The sequence below is a fragment of the Procambarus clarkii genome, chromosome 61, assembly GCF_040958095.1.
Source record: "Procambarus clarkii isolate CNS0578487 chromosome 61, FALCON_Pclarkii_2.0, whole genome shotgun sequence".
NCBI lineage: Eukaryota > Metazoa > Arthropoda > Malacostraca > Decapoda > Cambaridae > Procambarus > Procambarus clarkii.
In genome coordinates, this window is record NC_091210.1 from 18,772,604 (window position 1) to 18,790,506 (window position 17,903).

General features: G+C 39.5%; 1 protein-coding gene across 9 annotated transcripts; it reads right to left on the reverse strand.

Annotated features, from left to right (window-relative positions):
- Positions 1–1,343: 1,343 nt before the first annotated feature.
- LOC138354106 (uncharacterized) lies at positions 1,344–16,316 on the reverse strand. Of its 9 annotated transcripts, none has more exons than XM_069307949.1 (7): positions 16,164–16,316; positions 14,662–14,755; positions 12,152–12,239; positions 9,603–9,931; positions 7,226–7,487; positions 5,007–5,136; positions 1,344–4,162 (listed from the first exon to the last, which is right to left on the reverse strand). In XM_069307949.1, exons 1-7 carry the CDS (start codon positions 16,180–16,182, stop codon positions 3,978–3,980), a joined length of 1,107 nt encoding a protein of 368 aa, XP_069164050.1. In that variant the 5' UTR covers positions 16,183–16,316; the 3' UTR covers positions 1,344–3,977. The 9 variants fall into 9 exon arrangements, with proteins under 9 accessions (XP_069164050.1, XP_069164053.1, XP_069164056.1 ...); XM_069307952.1 differs by having other exon boundaries at positions 14,678–14,755; positions 16,164–16,299; XM_069307955.1 differs by lacking the exon at positions 16,164–16,316 and adding an exon at positions 15,950–16,087 and having other exon boundaries at positions 9,603–9,906; positions 14,678–14,755.
- Positions 16,317–17,903: the final 1,587 nt, after the last annotated feature.

The window sequence follows — 17,903 nt, forward strand, 5'->3', positions numbered from 1 at the left end:
GAGTGAATTTGATATCTACTGGCAGTGAAACTAAATGTTTTCAAAATAGCTCTCATTTTTCTTTAAAACAAATGATGAAATGTATGACGTGTAACAATTGAAAGTGGGTGTATGAATGACGGATCCTGTAGCACAGGCATCTGTATTCTCTGCTAACAACTGAGGGACTAGGTTTCAGTACCTGAGCAAGATAGAAACAGTTGGGCACATGTACGTTCACCTGATGCTGCTGTTCACAGCAATAAAATAGAAATACCTGGGAGTTAGACAACTGTTCTTTATTGCATCCTGGAGAAGATAAACAGGTGGTCTTGGGGGACCTCAGTAAGCTCAAGAAAAGGCTTCCTGTCCCCATCAACAGGAACTATTCAGCATTATACCTAACCATCTTCCAAGTACTGTGTTTGACCTGCGATGTTGGCATACAGCAGGTGATGTACCATTTGTTGTACATATATGTACTAAATGGTGTACCCCATTTCTTAATGTATATATATACAGTTTATTATTAATTTTACACCGTGCATCCTCACTAATTTCGGGATGGTTTGAACAAATAGTATTCGATACAAGTGTTTGATTAAGTGAGGACTGTTCGTCCCAGCTGTCACTGAGGCCGGGATCTAGGGTAAAGGGAAGAGGCGGAATAAATAGGTGGGATAAGGATGGTGGGGAATACTAACCAGTATAACTACATTTTATTCTGGAACTACACTTAGGTAATTATATAAACATATTCAATCTTCTGGGTATAACTTTTCAAAAACTTCAATTTTTTTTATCAAACTTTATTTACAAAATCTAATCTATAAGATGAACCTCCAGTCCAAGTTTCAGCATTGATTTTTTATTCTTTGTTTTTTGGATTACAAAGTACTGTACAAAAAAAATCCAAGATTATAAAATCTCTAACCAATATTAACAACATTATAGTTAGCTAGTAAAATAATCTAAAGCAACATAGAAGAGGATATTATGTAAAAATGTGTAGTTGTTGACTGAGAACCATCATTTTGCTTCAAAACAGCACTTTTCAAAATTAAACCCTAAATATAACTTGTAGTTTAAAATTTGCTCTTTCCAGATTATAACAATATACAAAGAATATATATGAAAAATTTGTTTAAATTTGATTACAAATATCAAACCCAACCTTTTTAAAGATGTACAATCGTACTATTGCGTGTAAGTAAATCAATCATGTGCCACCTGTGGATGAGGTAAATATTGCTTGATTTTCTTCAAACTTCACATAATTATAGGTTGAGCTACTTCCTCAAAGGCAGGTTAGCTTGAGGGAAATTGCACATCAAACAATGGGGATGAAAATTACAGAAAACATAGAAATGCCCCTGTACTTATTTGTATTTGATTTAAACACTGTACAAATACATTTAATAAGACTAGTTACTAAGTTTATATGACATATACCTGTAATGACAAATTACAAAGACAGAAAACCCTTTCTCATCATAATATTCGGAGAATGTGTCCTACAGGTAAATTTCCTGCTACGGCAAGATCACCAATGTCTCAAGATGCGCTCCTACCATGCCCAGGAGAAGAGGTTTGGTTAGCAGCATCACTGATTTCCTGTCACCCATTTGAGCAGTGTCACACACTAGCTTGCTGAAATCAGCATGACCCTTTGACATTTGCTGCACATATCTAAACTTTCTTGCGTGTGCTACTTTCAGTCAATGTTTAACGCATATAGAAATGACAGGCATCTTAAATGTGTTATGAAACGAATGATGTAGAGAATATATACTGTATCTGCTAGTAAACTAAGCACGGACCTGTAGTACAGATCTGATCTGTCTAATGGCCCGTTAGTCATTGACAGACTCATCCCATCCATGTTTGAGTCTTGGATGTCAGAAAGTTGCCAGTGACCATAAGAGATATAATAATAATAATTTCACATATACAGCATTAGTAAAATAAATATTTATATAAACACAAAATATATTTAGAGCCTGTGGACTTCCTGGCTGGCTGCCAGGGGTCAGCCCAGCAGTGTTATATATACTCTGTATATAAAAAAAAAGGGGCATGTATACATTTCTGCCACATTAGCCCCTTTTCACCTAATTATGTGTGATTGTGGAGGTAAATCCTCGGAATGAAATGCCATTGCAGCCTACCTGTTCATTTCTTTCACAATGTGTTGCGTTTATCTTGACCATCTTTGATGGCTTTAGCTGTGCCATCCCACCCTGATTTCACTGAACCTGCTCCTCTTCCGTATTCTGTGTCCTTCTTTGCCTTGGTTTTCTCTCTCTCTTTCTGTTATCCCTGTTCTTTGCTATATCTATTCTTGAGTGACATATACAGTACTTGGTTTTATACCAATTTTCAGGAACTCCAACTTCTGATCTCTCAGTTTTCACCGCTTTGTGTGTCTTCAGGAGACCAATGCTTGGCTCTCATCCTGGTCACTTCTGTGGTTGTTCCTCTCTCCTCTGGTAACCTAACTCTACTGCTTTTGCTGGTAACCTAACTCTACTGCTTTTGCTGGTAACCTAACTCTACTGCTTTTGCTGGTAACCTAACTCTACTGCTTTTGCTGGTAACCTAACTCTACTGCTTTTGCTGGTAACCTAACTCTACTGCTTTTGCTGGTAACCTAACTCTACTGCTTTTGCTGGTAACCTAACTCTACTGCTTTTGCTGGTAACCTAACTCTACTGCTTTTGCTGGTAACCTAACTCTACTGCTTTTGCTGGTAACCTAACTCTACTGCTTTTGCTGGTAACCTAACTCTACTGCTTTTGCTGGTAACCTAACTCTACTGCTTTTGCTGGTAACCTAACTCTACTGCTTTTGCTGGTAACCTAACTCTACTGCTTTTGCTGGTAACCTAACTCTACTGCTTTTGCTGGTAACCTAACTCTACTGCTTTTGCTGGTAACCTAACTCTACTGCTTTTGCTGGTAACCTAACTCTACTGCTTTTGCTGGTAACCTAACTCTACTGCTTTTGCTGGTAACCTAACTCTACTGCTTTTGCTGGTAACCTAACTCTACTGCTTTTGCTGGTAACCTAACTCTACTGCTTTTGCTGGTAACCTAACTCTACTGCTTTTGCTGGTAACCTAACTCTACTGCTTTTGCTGGTAGAGTTACTGCTCTCTTGATCTAAAATGATATTCCCTTTGTTTACCTGCTTTTTCAGCCAAACATTCATTCTTCTTCTGCTTGTATCTTTGTGAGTTAATGGTATACCATCTTAAAAATTACTACAAAACCTTTTCCAGTTTGTCCAAATTCTGCTTTGTAACTGTCCATTACATCAATATATGTAAGATGGTCCAAATTGTTACCATAAATATTATCTAAACAGGACAATATGCTGACAGGGCAGACCGGGCAGGGCAGACCGGGAGCCGGTCGGCCGAGCGGACAGCACGCTGGACTTGTGATCCTGTGGTCCTGGGTTCGATCCCAGGCGCCGGCAAGAAACAATGGGCAGAGTTTCTTCCACCCTATGCCCCTGTTACCTAGCAGTAAAATAGGTACCTGGGTGTTAGTCAGCTGTCACGGGCGGCTTCCTGGGGGTGGAGGCCTGGTCGAGGACTGGGCCGCGGGGACACTAAAGCCCCGAAATCATCTCAAGATAACTAATTATATTGCTCTTGTAAGTATCCTGTGCAGCTTAAGGGTTGCTCAAAACTCCTCCAAAGTATTCTTATAGCTTGTCATGCTCAAGTCACAAATCTGAAAGCATTATTATTAAGAAAAAAAAAAGGCAAATGCTGTATTTACAACAAAATCACTATTTAGAATTCTCCTTTAACTGATTTGACATTGAATCTTGGACTACCGAGTTTAAAAAGATGATCCATTACTACAACATTTGAGGAAAGACAACATGCAAAATTGTGACTGTATAAAATCGTACTTATGATATTACACAAAAATTCAATATCTGGTGTTATTTTTTTATTTATGGTATTTTTTTTTACCATAGCCTACCTATAACCCGGTCATGTCATCTGCTAATTCTGATGTTTCCACAAGTGAATTTTCACAATCTTGAGTCTCCCGAGATAACGCATTGATTAAGTTTTGCTGAGAGGTCAGGAGATGTTCTTGGTGGTTGTGAGTCCTCTGATCTCTTGTGTGTTTTGCATCGTCAAAATCACCATTTGTTGTCATTCCTGAGAACAGATATATAAAACAAAACAAAAAAAACATTAGAATAAAGGAAACAGCAGAAGGCCATAACTGGCCCATGTGAATCAGTTCCTATTTATATCAACCCAAACTCATTCATGTCTAACCTTTTTCTTGAAACAATCCAGTAATCCCACATTTATTATACTTAGAAATTTGTTTGTTTTATAAACCAATATAAACCAGCATTTATCCAGGTCTGGGGAGGGAAGGGGGGCCTCAATACAAGCCAAATACATTTGTATGTATATACACAGGCTTCCTGTCCTTGACAAAAATTTATTATATGCTCTAGGAAAGCCTCCAGATGGCCAAGGGGAAAGTGTTGACAGAATGATTCATAATCACTCAGTGACCTGGCTGAATAACTTTATACAAATCTTGCTCACCTTCCTAGGGAAACCACACCAAAAATTTCTCCATCATTATGTGTGAGATAAAAAAAAATATACCATGAATGTACAAGATATGAACCCCACATCAGTTTGAATGCTCGGTGTGTGGGGTAACACTTGGCCACTTCTATATTTGTTCACTTCTTTTTGCTCAACCACTTGGTCAGGACAGCAGGGTGTCGGTTTCGCTTCATGCAGGTCGGCGTTCAATCCCTGACCGTCCAAGTGGTTGGGCACCATTCCTTCCCCCTGTCCCATGCCAAATCCATATCCTGACCCCTTCCAAGTGCTATATAGTCATAATGGCTTGGCACTCTCTCTTGATAGTTCCCCCTTCCCTTCTCTGAGTCTATGGGTACTCAATAATTTAACTACAGGTGGTATCTCTTTTCTATTTAACACATTTTATTGTTTTAATCAACACAGTACTGACCTAAAGTTGACCGAGAATTTCTAGTGGTGAACTGCGTCATGAGAGCAATCAGAGTTGCGTTCTGAGTAGTCATGGTAGAGAGCAGCTCCTTCACAGTGTTGCCTTGGCTCACCACTGTCTGCTGAAGGCTCTGTAGGTTTGGAAAAGCAATTGCAGCACTAGAGTACAAAATACATTTACGTTCAATAGAAATTATGGTAATACGTATGCTATTCCTGAGACAAAAAATCTCAGTTCTTCCAAAACATTTTAAGATTTATTAAAAGAAATTAGCCACTTCTATATATTTTGTTATATTTTATTCTTATTGTCAGTAGTACTCAAAATACTATATTGGGAATACAGTTCAGTTATCTGCTTTTTGTGTATTGATAATTAAGACAATAACAAAATTAATTACAAGTAATTGGAAAGAATATACTAAGATATTTTCATCAAGAGAAATAATACTGTATTGTTAAGCTTTTTGGTAACATCTTTTTAACAGGAAACTCAAAGTATTAACCGGCTGTTAATGGTTGGATGTTTGATTTGGTGTCCCATTGTTGGAGACAGGATGCCTGTACTTAGGTTTATTAAAATCCCCTTAGGCCAATTACAGACCTTCCCTAGAATGTAGTCCACACCAACTGTCTAGCTCCATATTACCTATTTACTGCCATGTAAATAGAGGCATCAGGTGTAATGACGTGGGCCCCATAATCTCTGTCCTGCCACAGGAATTGAACCTGGGACTTGTTATTTCCACAGGCGTGTACAGGAACAGATGACTAATAATTACTGTTATCAGGCTCGGAGCTTTCCCTTCCCATAGCTCATGGTAAGCCTTACCCGCTAGTTTTCCCAGCAATACAACCTGCCAATCGGTTAACAACTAGTCACCCAATTACTGCTGGGGGAATAGTTAAGTATTGTTGACCAGTAAAACCTCCCTTGCCAGGACTCGAACCCCAGACCAAATCTCTTGCAAGGTACAGGATGAGTATGTTACCACTCCACCATTAGGTTCTGTAGGTTACTAATGCATCAGCTATGTTTAATGTTCTCTTGTTATTCCATCTGTCAACAGACAATGACAATAGATTACATAACCAAGGCACTGTATCAAACACACTTATCATATCAATAGCTAAATTACACTTGGGTACATCCTACCATCCTCAGACAAGACTCCTAACTCACTCCACACCTACTGCTCCAGCTTACATCAACTGGGTAACACCTCATGTTATCCCACATACAGTTTATAATGTTACTTAGCGCTGATTTGTATCCACCTCCCATCAGCCTCCAAAGCATGATGGTGCTTTGGTGAGTGAGATGGTCATGGTGAGAGCATCACTGAGACATATCATTTAGTGACATACATGTATATACAGCATACTAAATGATATATCTCGTTAATGGTCTCACCATCTTTGTAGGCTGATGGGAGGTTAATAGTTTAAACAGCCCTTGCCTACTAGACCTAGTACTGTAGTGTGGTTCTGACTATTAGACACACCATATAAAAACAAATTGAGAAAATAGCAGTATAAACCTCTAAAACTGGACTATAATATTCTGCTCCTGATCCGGCTGTCCAACAACTTGAGCTGAACTGTAGAGTGACATTCTTGCTTCATGCAGGTCGGCGTTCAATCCCCGACTGTTCAAGTGGTTGGGCACCATTTCTCCCCCTCCCCCCATCCCATCCCAAATCCTTATCCAGGCCCCTTTCCAAGTGCTGTATAGTCGTAATGGCTTGGTGCTTTCCAATGATAATTCCCTGCCCGTCCTGATGCGGTTTTATGAATAATTCAGACTTCCAGCTAGACCAAATACAGGACATACAAAAAATATGAAGCTGCAAATACTGAGATTATTTCAGTTTAAAATTCTGCAGGAAAAATCTTCAGGAATAACAGGGAAACCTTTGACAAGCTGCTGGCTTCGTGTCTCCCTTGAGACCACCAGAGAATGTAGCCCTCATATAAATTTTGGTAAATATATATTTTTAAAAACATAGATTTGATTTATCTGGGAATCTAGATTATTTACAATGCTGGCCGAGGAGCAGAACAAAATACTGTAGTCCGGGTTTTATAGGTTCACACTCAACAAACTATTTTCTTCATTTGTTTTTATTTATTTACTTATAATCACTTGTATATTAAGCTTTATAAGTTCATTATTATTTATACACAATTGTGTATATTCTCAGAACAAAGAAAACTAACCTGTATTAACGTTTCCTGTCGTTCAGTATTTAATCTAAGTATCTCACGGATTTCTGTTAGTGCTGAAGAACAAGACTCTAGCATGTGAAAAGTTTGGATTTCCATTTGAGAAGGATCTAGCTTATCAGCTGTGGAGGATTTGGATGAGCTCTGGTGAGTTCCTTGATCTCGTATGGTTAACCCTGTTGAATCTGAACCAATATCCACATCTTCTACCGCACCCCACCACCTGTCTCTTGCACGCTGAGCTGTACGACGACCTCTGATACATAAAAGAGAGTTAAACATTAATACTTGAAATGTGAATAGGATGCATCAAGCATCTCTATGTACACAAAAATGTTATTTGACTTTCTGAGCACAGGAAAATTAAAAAAAAAAAATCATGTCACTTTTCAAGTTAGCAGATGTTTACTGTAGTCCACAATTACAGGATGGGAGTACCGTGTATCAGCGGGAATTTCAAATGTTGCAAAGTACCTAAAACATCTGTTGACCAAACCACACACTAGAAAGTGAAGACACGACGAAGTTTCTGTCCGACTTGGACCCATATCAAGTTGATTGTGACTTGATAATGGTCACAATTCACAATTTTTCAGCCACGTTATTGTGACTCCTCATCTGCACCTAAAACATCTTAAAATGGTGTGTGCACCATGGATCAATCTTCTTAAGATGGTATGCATATTTCAAGATTTATAGAACACTTGCCTAAAACTTACAAGAGTTTCTCTACCTAAACAAATTTTGACATGTGCCCAGCCTGGCCTCACGTCAGGCTTCCCTGGTACTCGCCTGATCATCCAGGCTATTGCTACAAGTAGCCGGCGAGAAACAATGGGCAGTTTCTTTCACCCTATGCCCCTATTACCTAGCAGCAAAATAGGTACCTGGGGTGTTAGTCAGCTGTCACGGGCTGCTTCCTGGGAGTGGAGGCCTGGTCGAGGACCGGGCCGCGGGGACACTAAAAAAAGCCTCAAAATCATCTCAAGATAACCTCAAGATAGCCTACAGGCTCAAATAGTCATCACAACCTGGGTGATCCATTGCATTCTGTTAAAATAGTTGGGTTCCTCCTTGAATATATCTAACCTTGTTCCAGAATTATTTCTTATACTTGCAGACAGAATGTTGAAAGTCATGCATCTGTGATATTCAAAAAGCATTCTTAAACTATGTTATAACAAACTGTATTTTGACTTGGTGTATCCTAAACTTTCTATCACATAATTCCCATTGTCAGAGGACAGGATGCCTGCATATATATATATATATATACAATAGGCTTGTATCAGGGTTCATCCAAAGGAACTACAGACCTTTCCTCGGATGCAACCTCATAACATTTGCGTGACTCCCAGGTACCTATTTATTGCTAGGCAAACAGAGGCATTAGGTGAAAGCAAATATTCCCAAACGTCTCTAAATGCCCCCCCCCTCCCCACCCCCGGGATTAAACCTGCAGTCCATGGTTCTGAGCCAAGGACGTAGACCTCTGCACTACAGATAATATTGCATGCAATAATGTATTATAATGTTTAATTAATATACATGTACTATATTGAGAATGACAAAGTCTCCAGATAACACCTGCAGTTACTGTTGTTGCACATATTAAAGTAAATGAAGTGGGCCCCTCACTTTTCATTGGGTATAGGCTTGTGGCACATCCATGGATAACACAATTAAGGGCTTTTGGAAAACGGAATTGGAAAATCACACAAGTCTGCCTACATACTTGATTCTGTACATATAATTCATAATAATAATTCATTGTGTTGGGGAGACAGGCAGCCAGTGTGTATATACATGCTAGTCTTATGTTGAGGCCCCCCCCCTCCCAAAGTTGAACTACTGTCCCTCCCCAGGATTGCAACTCCACAACAAGCTGACCTATTCATGGGCACCTATTTACTGGTAGGTGAACATGGCATTAGGTGGTGGGAAATGTACCTAACCATTTCTGCCCCACCTAAGATTCAAACCCAAAGTTCCCGATTATGAGTCAAGAACGAACCTGACTGTACCACCTGTGGGCCAGGATGAAGGTCGTCCAAACCTTCACCACCTCCTCTACAATACCAAAATTCAGATAAAGGTAATTAACCCCTGCACTGCGCCCCTGTTTTTGACAAAAACTTCATAGTGCAATTGTTAAGGACATATTTTTGTTGTTTTATAAATATTCAGGTAAAGTTAATGTCAAAATGTTTCCAAACTCAACCATTTTCATTTCAAAACACAAAGTGTAATGAAAACATTAAAAAAAACATTAAAATATTGCCTAATTAAAAAAAAAATAGTACAACTCTAAACGAGATTTCTCGGTTGGCGCAGCACAGTGGTTAAAGAGGTGTGAACACAAGTTACATACCTTCCCCTCTTGCGAGGTGGCTCACCATCAACAGCCTCAGTTTTGCATTTGCCATCTACCGATGTGGATGACTGGGCGGACACCATGACCGCATTAACAGACGCCACTGATAAAGGATTGGAGGCCACTGACAGAGGATCTTGTTCAGGAACAATAGTGCTTGTTAGAGGACTGGGAAGACTTTCTTGAGGTGCATCGAGGTCTTGTTCGTCTAGACTTGATATTTGTACTTTTTCAATCTTCTCTTTTCGTATGAGAGGAACTATTTGGTCAAGTATTTGAAAGTATGGCCAGTCCACATTTGCTGTTGAACAGCCACTTTTAATGTCCTGAGATTGGATATTATGATGTTTATTATAAAATCAATGTTTAAAGGCAAAATACAATAACCACAAATTATCAAATTTAGATATATACTATAATTATTAATTTGTTTGGATGCATTATCATATCAATAATTAAATAAGGTTAGACCTACAGGAGAGAGGCAGCAATGATAACCAAGACACTGTCCTGAATAATTATCAACAGCCTCAAGGAGTAAGAAGACAAAGCAGAGGCAGAGTTTGGGCAGGGACCAGCTGGCTCAACTATTCCTGCCCCTGGATAGGGCAAACCCCCCAGGACCTTGTGAACACCCAAATCTGACAGTTCCAGAGAATGGGTGAGGCAGCCAGACACGCCACCTGAGGCGAACCTGGTCCAACAAAAGCCAAACACGAAGGGAAAGTGCCGTAGGCTAACAAAGCTAATAACAAACAGCATTCCGCTACCATGCCAAACATGGTCGGAGCCGGTCGGCCGGAGCGGACAGCACGCTGGACTTGTGATCCTGTGGTCCCGAGTTCGATCCTGGGCGCCGGCGAGAAACAATGGGCAGAGTTTCTCTCACCCTATGCCCCTGTTACCTAGCAGTAAAATAGGTACCTGGGTGTTAGTCAGCTGTCACGGGCTGCTTCCTGGGGGTGGAGGCCAGGTCGAGGACCGGGCCACGGGGATACTAAAGCCCCGAAAGCATCTCAAGATAAACTAAAAATGGGGCAACTCTAGGGCACCCAAGCCTAATAAAGCACAATGGCATACCTGAACAGCAAAAGAGCAACACATTTAAAACCATGAAAACAAAAATTAAGGTAGATCACCCATCAACCCAGCAAGTGACATCAGTGGAGAAAGGGAACAAAGCCCAATGACAAGGCCGAGGAACACCCAGAAAAGCCACAAAAATAAAAGTGAAATAAAACTTGGGAGAGGGGAGAGATCACAAGCTTTCCAAAATTGAATTATAAAGAGAGACCTGCAAGGCAACAATCATCACCTAGCCCAGTAGAGAGACTGGCAGCAACCCTCTAACCCACACTAACCCCTGACCTGGAAAAACCTGGCAAGGGAAGGCATAAGTCGCCACAAGACAAGGAGTCAGGAATACACTGCCCACCCCAAATCACCAGAGATCGACTGTAAGCAAATTCCCTTCTCTGCTAGGCATCCAAGACCCATGCTGAACTACCAGGAATCAGAACTTGAACCTGGCTCAGGTTCCCTAAGTACCTGAACCTTCCCTCAGCGGTGAGGACAGCATCCTGAACCTGGCTCTCTCAGCAGTGAGGGAAGCGTCCTGAACCTGGCTCTCTCAGCAGTGAGGGAAGCGTCCTGAACCTGGTTCTCTCAGCAGTGAGGACAGCATCCTGAACCTGGCTCTCTCAGCAGTGAGGACAGCGTCCTGAACCTGGCTCTCTCAGCAGTGAGGGCAGCGTCCTGAACCTGGCTCTCTCAGCAGTGAGGGCAGCGTCCTGAACCTGGCTCTCTCAGCAGTGAGGGAAGCTTGAAGATCAGAGACTGACCCAAATAGAAAAATTGAACAAAAACTCAGACGAAACAAAACAAACTGCTACGTGAAAGAAAGAAATTCCTGAGGAAAACAAGGCTTTCTGGTTATTTGTTCATCATACAAACATTAGTTATTAATGGAAACCTGCTTGAAACATATATGAAAAAATAAACAAAATAAAACCACATACTCATTAAACCTTGATGAGGAGACCTAATGTTAAATATCTAAAAGAAACAAAACTACGTTTCAGCTAATAAGTAAATCCTTACATGCTAATAAATTATGAATACACCTAGCCGTTGGTCAAGGCCACAAATTACATGCAGTACAGTACTATAATTCTTTCCTCTGTCTTCCCAAACATCAGATGTGTTGAGTAATTCCTCTGATTTTATATATTCACATTAATCAAATTCAAACTCTTGCTTGACCAGCAATAAAATGATTGATCATTGAGCAGCACAATATTTGAATTCAAAACAAAATAGCAAGCAAGGTTTTATGAGGCATCTACTGGAATACAAATCCCTGCTACAGGCTTGAGCCTTGTCACGACCCATCAACAGCATCCGCTATGTTCCTTAGTGCAACTATGACCATGTACTGTATTGTACTGTACTGTACATGTTCTGTACTCAACACCACTTTTGGATAATTATGACATTACTCTATCAACAACTGTCGAGTTGATACAACTTGGCAATATGATACGCACCATATATTTTTGCATAAGATTGGACCATTTTTTCCTAGCCTGTGTAGGCGTTATAACACTCGTCAGTCCAAGCTCGTCGACAATCCGACTGTAGTGCGATGGTAGGGGAGACAGAATGATGATTAGAATTAAAGACAAAATTAAATTTTATGAAATGCCTTACAACAATGAAATGTACGAGACATAAATATATGGCTTTCAGTTAATATGCAAAGCATCTTTTTGAACACAAACACTTGTTTGCTCACTAAATTAAAATTTCTATGTTGTTGGAGAGAGTTGTGCTATCAGGCAGGGTCAACATACTGTATGGTGTTCTATGGAATTTTCAAATATGTGTATGATCATTAAAGTGTTGGGGAAGGGGGAAACTATCCACAACTGAACACCCTGTCAAAGGTTGAAGCAGGAGTCTCCAATGAGGAGAAGGGACAAGGAGCACAGGAAGTTCAAGTTCATATTGATACCATATTATAATAATGATTAATAAATAACTGTACTGTACTAGCTTGCAAGTTCTCTCCCACATATAAGAAATTTTTTCTTTTGTCTTAAGTACTAATGCAATGATAATCTATGAAATATACTGTGTACTGTAATCCCTAATTTGGTCTAACCATAATCACATTCTGGTGGCTGTGTGCTGAGCCTGGTGCTGGGTTTACACTTGAGGACACACCTAGAAACGTCAGAACTTGCAATTATTGGGTCAGTGTGGGCAGTTTGTTGCTTCAGCAGCATTCTTTGCTACTTTGTCCATGACTGCTACTCGAGTACAGAGTTTTCAGTCTCCAGGATGTTGGTTGGTCTCTTGATACCAGTTGGATATTCCACAGCTCTGCCATGTTTGGGCATCTATGCCCAAGCATGGTGAGGCTTGACAGACCTGTCATGCTGTTTGATGTTTCTCTATCCTGACTCCTGTCCCTCTGCCATCCACTTCCATGGGGTACTCCATAACCCAGATTTTCTTCTTAGCAAAACCATTCTTCTCTCTGAGGTGCCAATGAGCAAGCACCAAAAATGAAGAGTTGATTGTAATGAAACAGCCTTTTTTTAGAAGCTTCCTGCCGTCTTTCCCTCCTTCCATTTGTTTTTGAGGAAAGAGGGGAGGGGAGGTTGTAAGAGGTATTCCATAGCTGAATCTAGTAGGCGAGTTAGGTGGTGGGCACGGACTCTGGATGCCCTGCGCTGCCACGTGGAGGTAGCAGGTCGAGTTAGGGTTAAAAGTTGTTCATTCACACCTTTTTGTCTTTTTTTTATCTTACAAGCATATGCTTGGTTTGCTTTGTCTGACTTTCTGCATGGTTTTCATCACTTTTGCATTAATCTTCGATCCCTAAGCTTCTCTTGCCTCTTTGAGACAAATTCCAACTCTGGCTTATGATAGGTCAGTGTGGATCTCAGAGTCCAGGTATGATCCTGAGACACACCAAGGGGGACCCCTATTCAGAAATGCATTGTAATAAAACAAATCTCCTCACTGGTCCCACTGGACTGAGGAAGTTCGTTGTTTTCTGGGTTTGAGTGGACAAGGGAAGCATACCCTAAGCTCAAGCTACATAATAACAATGCGCACAATTTAGATTACGGTAACTACATATGCAGTATAAATTTGCATTATATAAACATTAACTGTATAATAATTTTGATCTCTCTCTCATAACCCCATTTATATATATACTGAACAACCATGGAGAAATTACTCAGCTCTGTCATGCTTCTATCTGAATACCAAATTACTTACCACTTACTCTACCCATGCTCTATTTCTTAAATAAAACTTGTTAATTTAAGTGTATTCTCTATTCACTCTATCTCATGTTTTCTCAGAAGTTCAGAAATACCATATGCAGTATTGCTAATAATTCTTCTCACATGCTCCCTCAACTAACAGTTTTAATACGAATATCAAGTAATCTTACTTGCTATAAATGCTGTATACATAAAAGTTTTAGTATAACTAAATAACTTTAGTATAACTATCTCTATCTTTGTATCTGACGGAAGCCGGTCGGCCGAGCGGACAGCACGCTGGACTTGTGATCCTGTGGTCCTGGGTTCGATCCCGGTCGCTGGCGAGAAACAATGGGCAGAGTTTCTTTCACCCTATGCCCCTGTTACCTAGCAGTAAAATAGGTACCTGGGTGTTAGTCAGCTGTCACGGGCTGCTTCCTGGGGGTGGAGGCCTGGTCAAGGATCAGGCCGCGGGGACACTAAAGCCCCGAAATTATCTCAAGATAACCTCAAGAAGATACATTATACAAGATAACCTCAAGAAGATACATTATACTGTTTGACAATGAAGGATGCTTACACATTTTTAATTTAATTCTTTACCTAAAATACTTTAAGAGAAGTATTCCGAGACTCGCAAACTCACAAAAAATAAACAGAACTGTACTGAATGATCATAATTATTTTTAAATATTTAAAATATAAAATCTGGTAATCATTCAATTCAAACATGCAAATAGTTGGAAAAGATAATTATTGAGTGAATACAATACCTATATGCCTTCTCACATTGATGTTTGCGTCCATTGAAATGATGCCGAAGCTTATATCTAAGCTGAATGAACTCCCGGGTAGACTCGACAGACCCTGCAAAAACACGTGAGGTCAGTGGCGTATGTTATGACTTTCTCCTATGGAAATAATATACTGAAATTTGATGTAAACTCAATTATAAATGTAAAATCATTTATGAATATTTGAATGGGTATTGAATACCCATTCAATATGGGTAATGGCTAACCTGGTTTATGACATTTACTCCAGTGACTCAAAAACATTTTAAGATTGTTTGGATGGGATGTCTTAAGATCTTTTGGCCTTAGTGCAAGACACAGTAACTCCTTATTCTAAGGCTGTGAAGTGGATCAATATTTACTTATTTATATACAAGAAAGTACAATGGGTTTATGAGAGTACATAGCATTGATGTTTTTACATTTTTATAATCACTAACACGCATAGCATTTCGGGCAGATATACAAGAATAACTCATGGTTTAACCAAGGGTGTAAAGAAACCTTCAAGGAATTGACAATCTCCAGATATCAATGCTGAAAAAACAGCTTGTAGCACTAACATCAGAGCACAGAATGAAACCACAGAATACCAGGAAATCTTGGAATATCGTCCATAAACATTTTAACATGAAGGGTATCTGATAGAAACCGATTAGACAAAAATATATTATAATGCTATCTTTTCACGAATCAATGCATAGATCTTATGAAAATCAAAATTGGTTTGATCTTCTAATTTAAGGAGTTATATTTGTCCAAACAATGAACCCATCACCCACTGCTGCTTGTGTGGCTTTATTTTATTTATTTATATACAAGAAGGTACATTGGGTTTGTGAGAATACATAGCATAGTATTTACAATCTTGTAAAGCCACTAGTACGCGCAGCGTTTCGGGCAAGCCCTTAATCTAACAGATAATTTTAAGTAGGTAAATTCTAGCAGAATTAATAAAATAAATACATTGCAAGAAAAAAAAATGAGATGAGAGAGATTAGTAAGTATATTAAAGCACATTGGTATATTAAAGCTCTGATTGATTACATTGACAGCTTGATTGGTAATTTTTTGCACCACACTCAACATAATAATAATAATACTAATTTATTTAGGAACAGTACATGCATAGTTGCAGTGTTACAGTACAAACATTGTTAGATTTAAAGATAGAGGTACAGTAGTACATACAATAGTACATGAAACTCAACATCAACGAGACTCCTCAAGACAGCTCAAGTGATGAACTGTCATCACTTGTCATCACCTTACACGGCAGACATGATTCCAGCGCTGGAAATATCCCCCTTCCAGGCCAGACTCCCACACACACACACCTCCTCCTCGTATCCTGGAGTTCCATTCATGGCTCGCAGCTCTTTAAGAAATGTGATGAAGACGTCTCCCTCGCCACCGCTCATAAGACATCTTAAGACAACTATACACAATCTTCCAGAAAATATCGACTCGCAAACACTTACACTTTATCGAGCCATTCATAGCTACGTAAATGAGGGTGATAATTTGTTACAGGAGGTAGTAAAGTTGATTCTCTCGGCAAAGATATCGAGGGAGGAAGTCTTCGTGGACTCGCAAATGGCGGCCGCCCATCTGTTTGTTTACCTCAAAAGTAAACAAAAGATTGATGGGGGGGGGGGGGGGGATACCCTATTTAGCCACCAAAAATCATTTATTTTATTATATTTATTCAAGAGTTCTTATATTATTGTAAAGCCTCTAGAACGCATAGCGTTTCTGACAGGTCCTTTCATCCAAATTTTTCCCTGGAATACGACCCGACAAATCGTTTAACCCATTCACTTAATAATGCAAACTGCAACTCTTAAATGCAAACCATGCTCTGAAACTCTCCCTGGACAGATGTAATAGGACCCATTATCACCACACCAGAAATAAATATCTCTTTGATATCCCCAGGGTCAAACTTAATCTGTGTAAACACTCTATGCAAATTAAGGGACCTAGTCTATGGAACTCACTCCCTAGTGAATTGAAAAACTGTAAAACTTTTGCCTTATTTAAAAGCAAAACCAAAAAGTACCTAATTTCATCTTCTTAGTTTCCTACACTGAGCTTTAAATTTGCTCTGTACCTAGTGTTACCCAATCTCCTAATTTTTATGTAGTATCAAACAACCTTATCATTGTGTTCATTGCTGTCTTCTTTAATGTGCTAGCCATATGCTGTATTGTGACTACCAATTTTTGTCAACTACCATTTAAGCTGTCATTTCAATCAATCTTATATTGTTTCTGCTGTATTGTGCCTACCATTTTTTTTGTCAACTACCATTCAAGCTGTCATTGCAATCAATCTTAGCTACCTATGTGCTTTAATATACTGTACCTACAATTTTCTCTCATCTTTTTTTCATTTCATGTAATCTGTTATCATTTTTTGTCTATAATTTTTGCAAGTATTTACCTCCTTAAAATTTTCTTAGATTAAGGACCTGCCCGAAACGCTGCGCGTGCTAGTGGCTTTACAAGACTGTAATTACCATATTTGTATCCTCACATTCCTTATGTACATTCTTGTATATGCATAAATAAATAAATAAAATAAATAAATAATAATAATTTATTTAATAATAATTTATTTAGGAATTAGAAATGTGATGAAGTATTTAGGAATAAGACTTCTTGATTGATTTCATAAGAGCCCAATAGGCTCTATTTGATAGGAGTCAAATAGGTTCAAGAGTCAAATAGAGTATATTTGATAGAGCCCAATAGGCTCCAGAATCTGTAACCAGTTGATTGACAGTTGAGAGGCGGGACCAAAGAGCCAGAGCTCCACTCCTGCAAGCACAACTAGGTGAGTACTTCTGGGTGAACAGAGGCTACAGATAAGGATTGGCGCCCAGTCAATCCTTTCCAGCCAGGATACGAATCCAGGCGCAAGTGCTTGCGAAGCACCGGGCGAGTGCTTTACCACTGCGCCACGGGGACTGCATCTACATCTATTGATGTAGAACACAAAGAGGGTAGAATAGCCTAAGCTACTCTATCCTTTTTTTTTTTTTTTTTTTTTTGAGATATATACAAGAGTTGTTGCATTCTTGTAGAGCCACTAGTACGCGTAGCGTTTCGGGCAGGTCCCTGGAATACGATCCCCTGCCGCGAAGAATCGTTTTTTCATCCAAGTACACATTTTACTGTTGCGTTAAACAGAGGCTACAGTTAAGGAATTGCGCCTAG

Coding starts and splice junctions, on each gene's coding strand:
- LOC138354106 (XM_069307947.1), bottom strand. CDS start 16,045: ATGGAACTCCAGGATACGAGGAGGAGGTGTGTGTGTGTGGGAGTCTGG. Junction 9,932..12,151: donor ATCTTATGCAAAAATATATG/GTGCGTATCATA, acceptor ATCCAATCTCAG/GACATTAAAAGTGGCTGTTC. Junction 5,137..7,225: donor GACAGGAAACGTTAATACAG/GTTAGTTTTCTT, acceptor CCAAACCTACAG/AGCCTTCAGCAGACAGTGGT.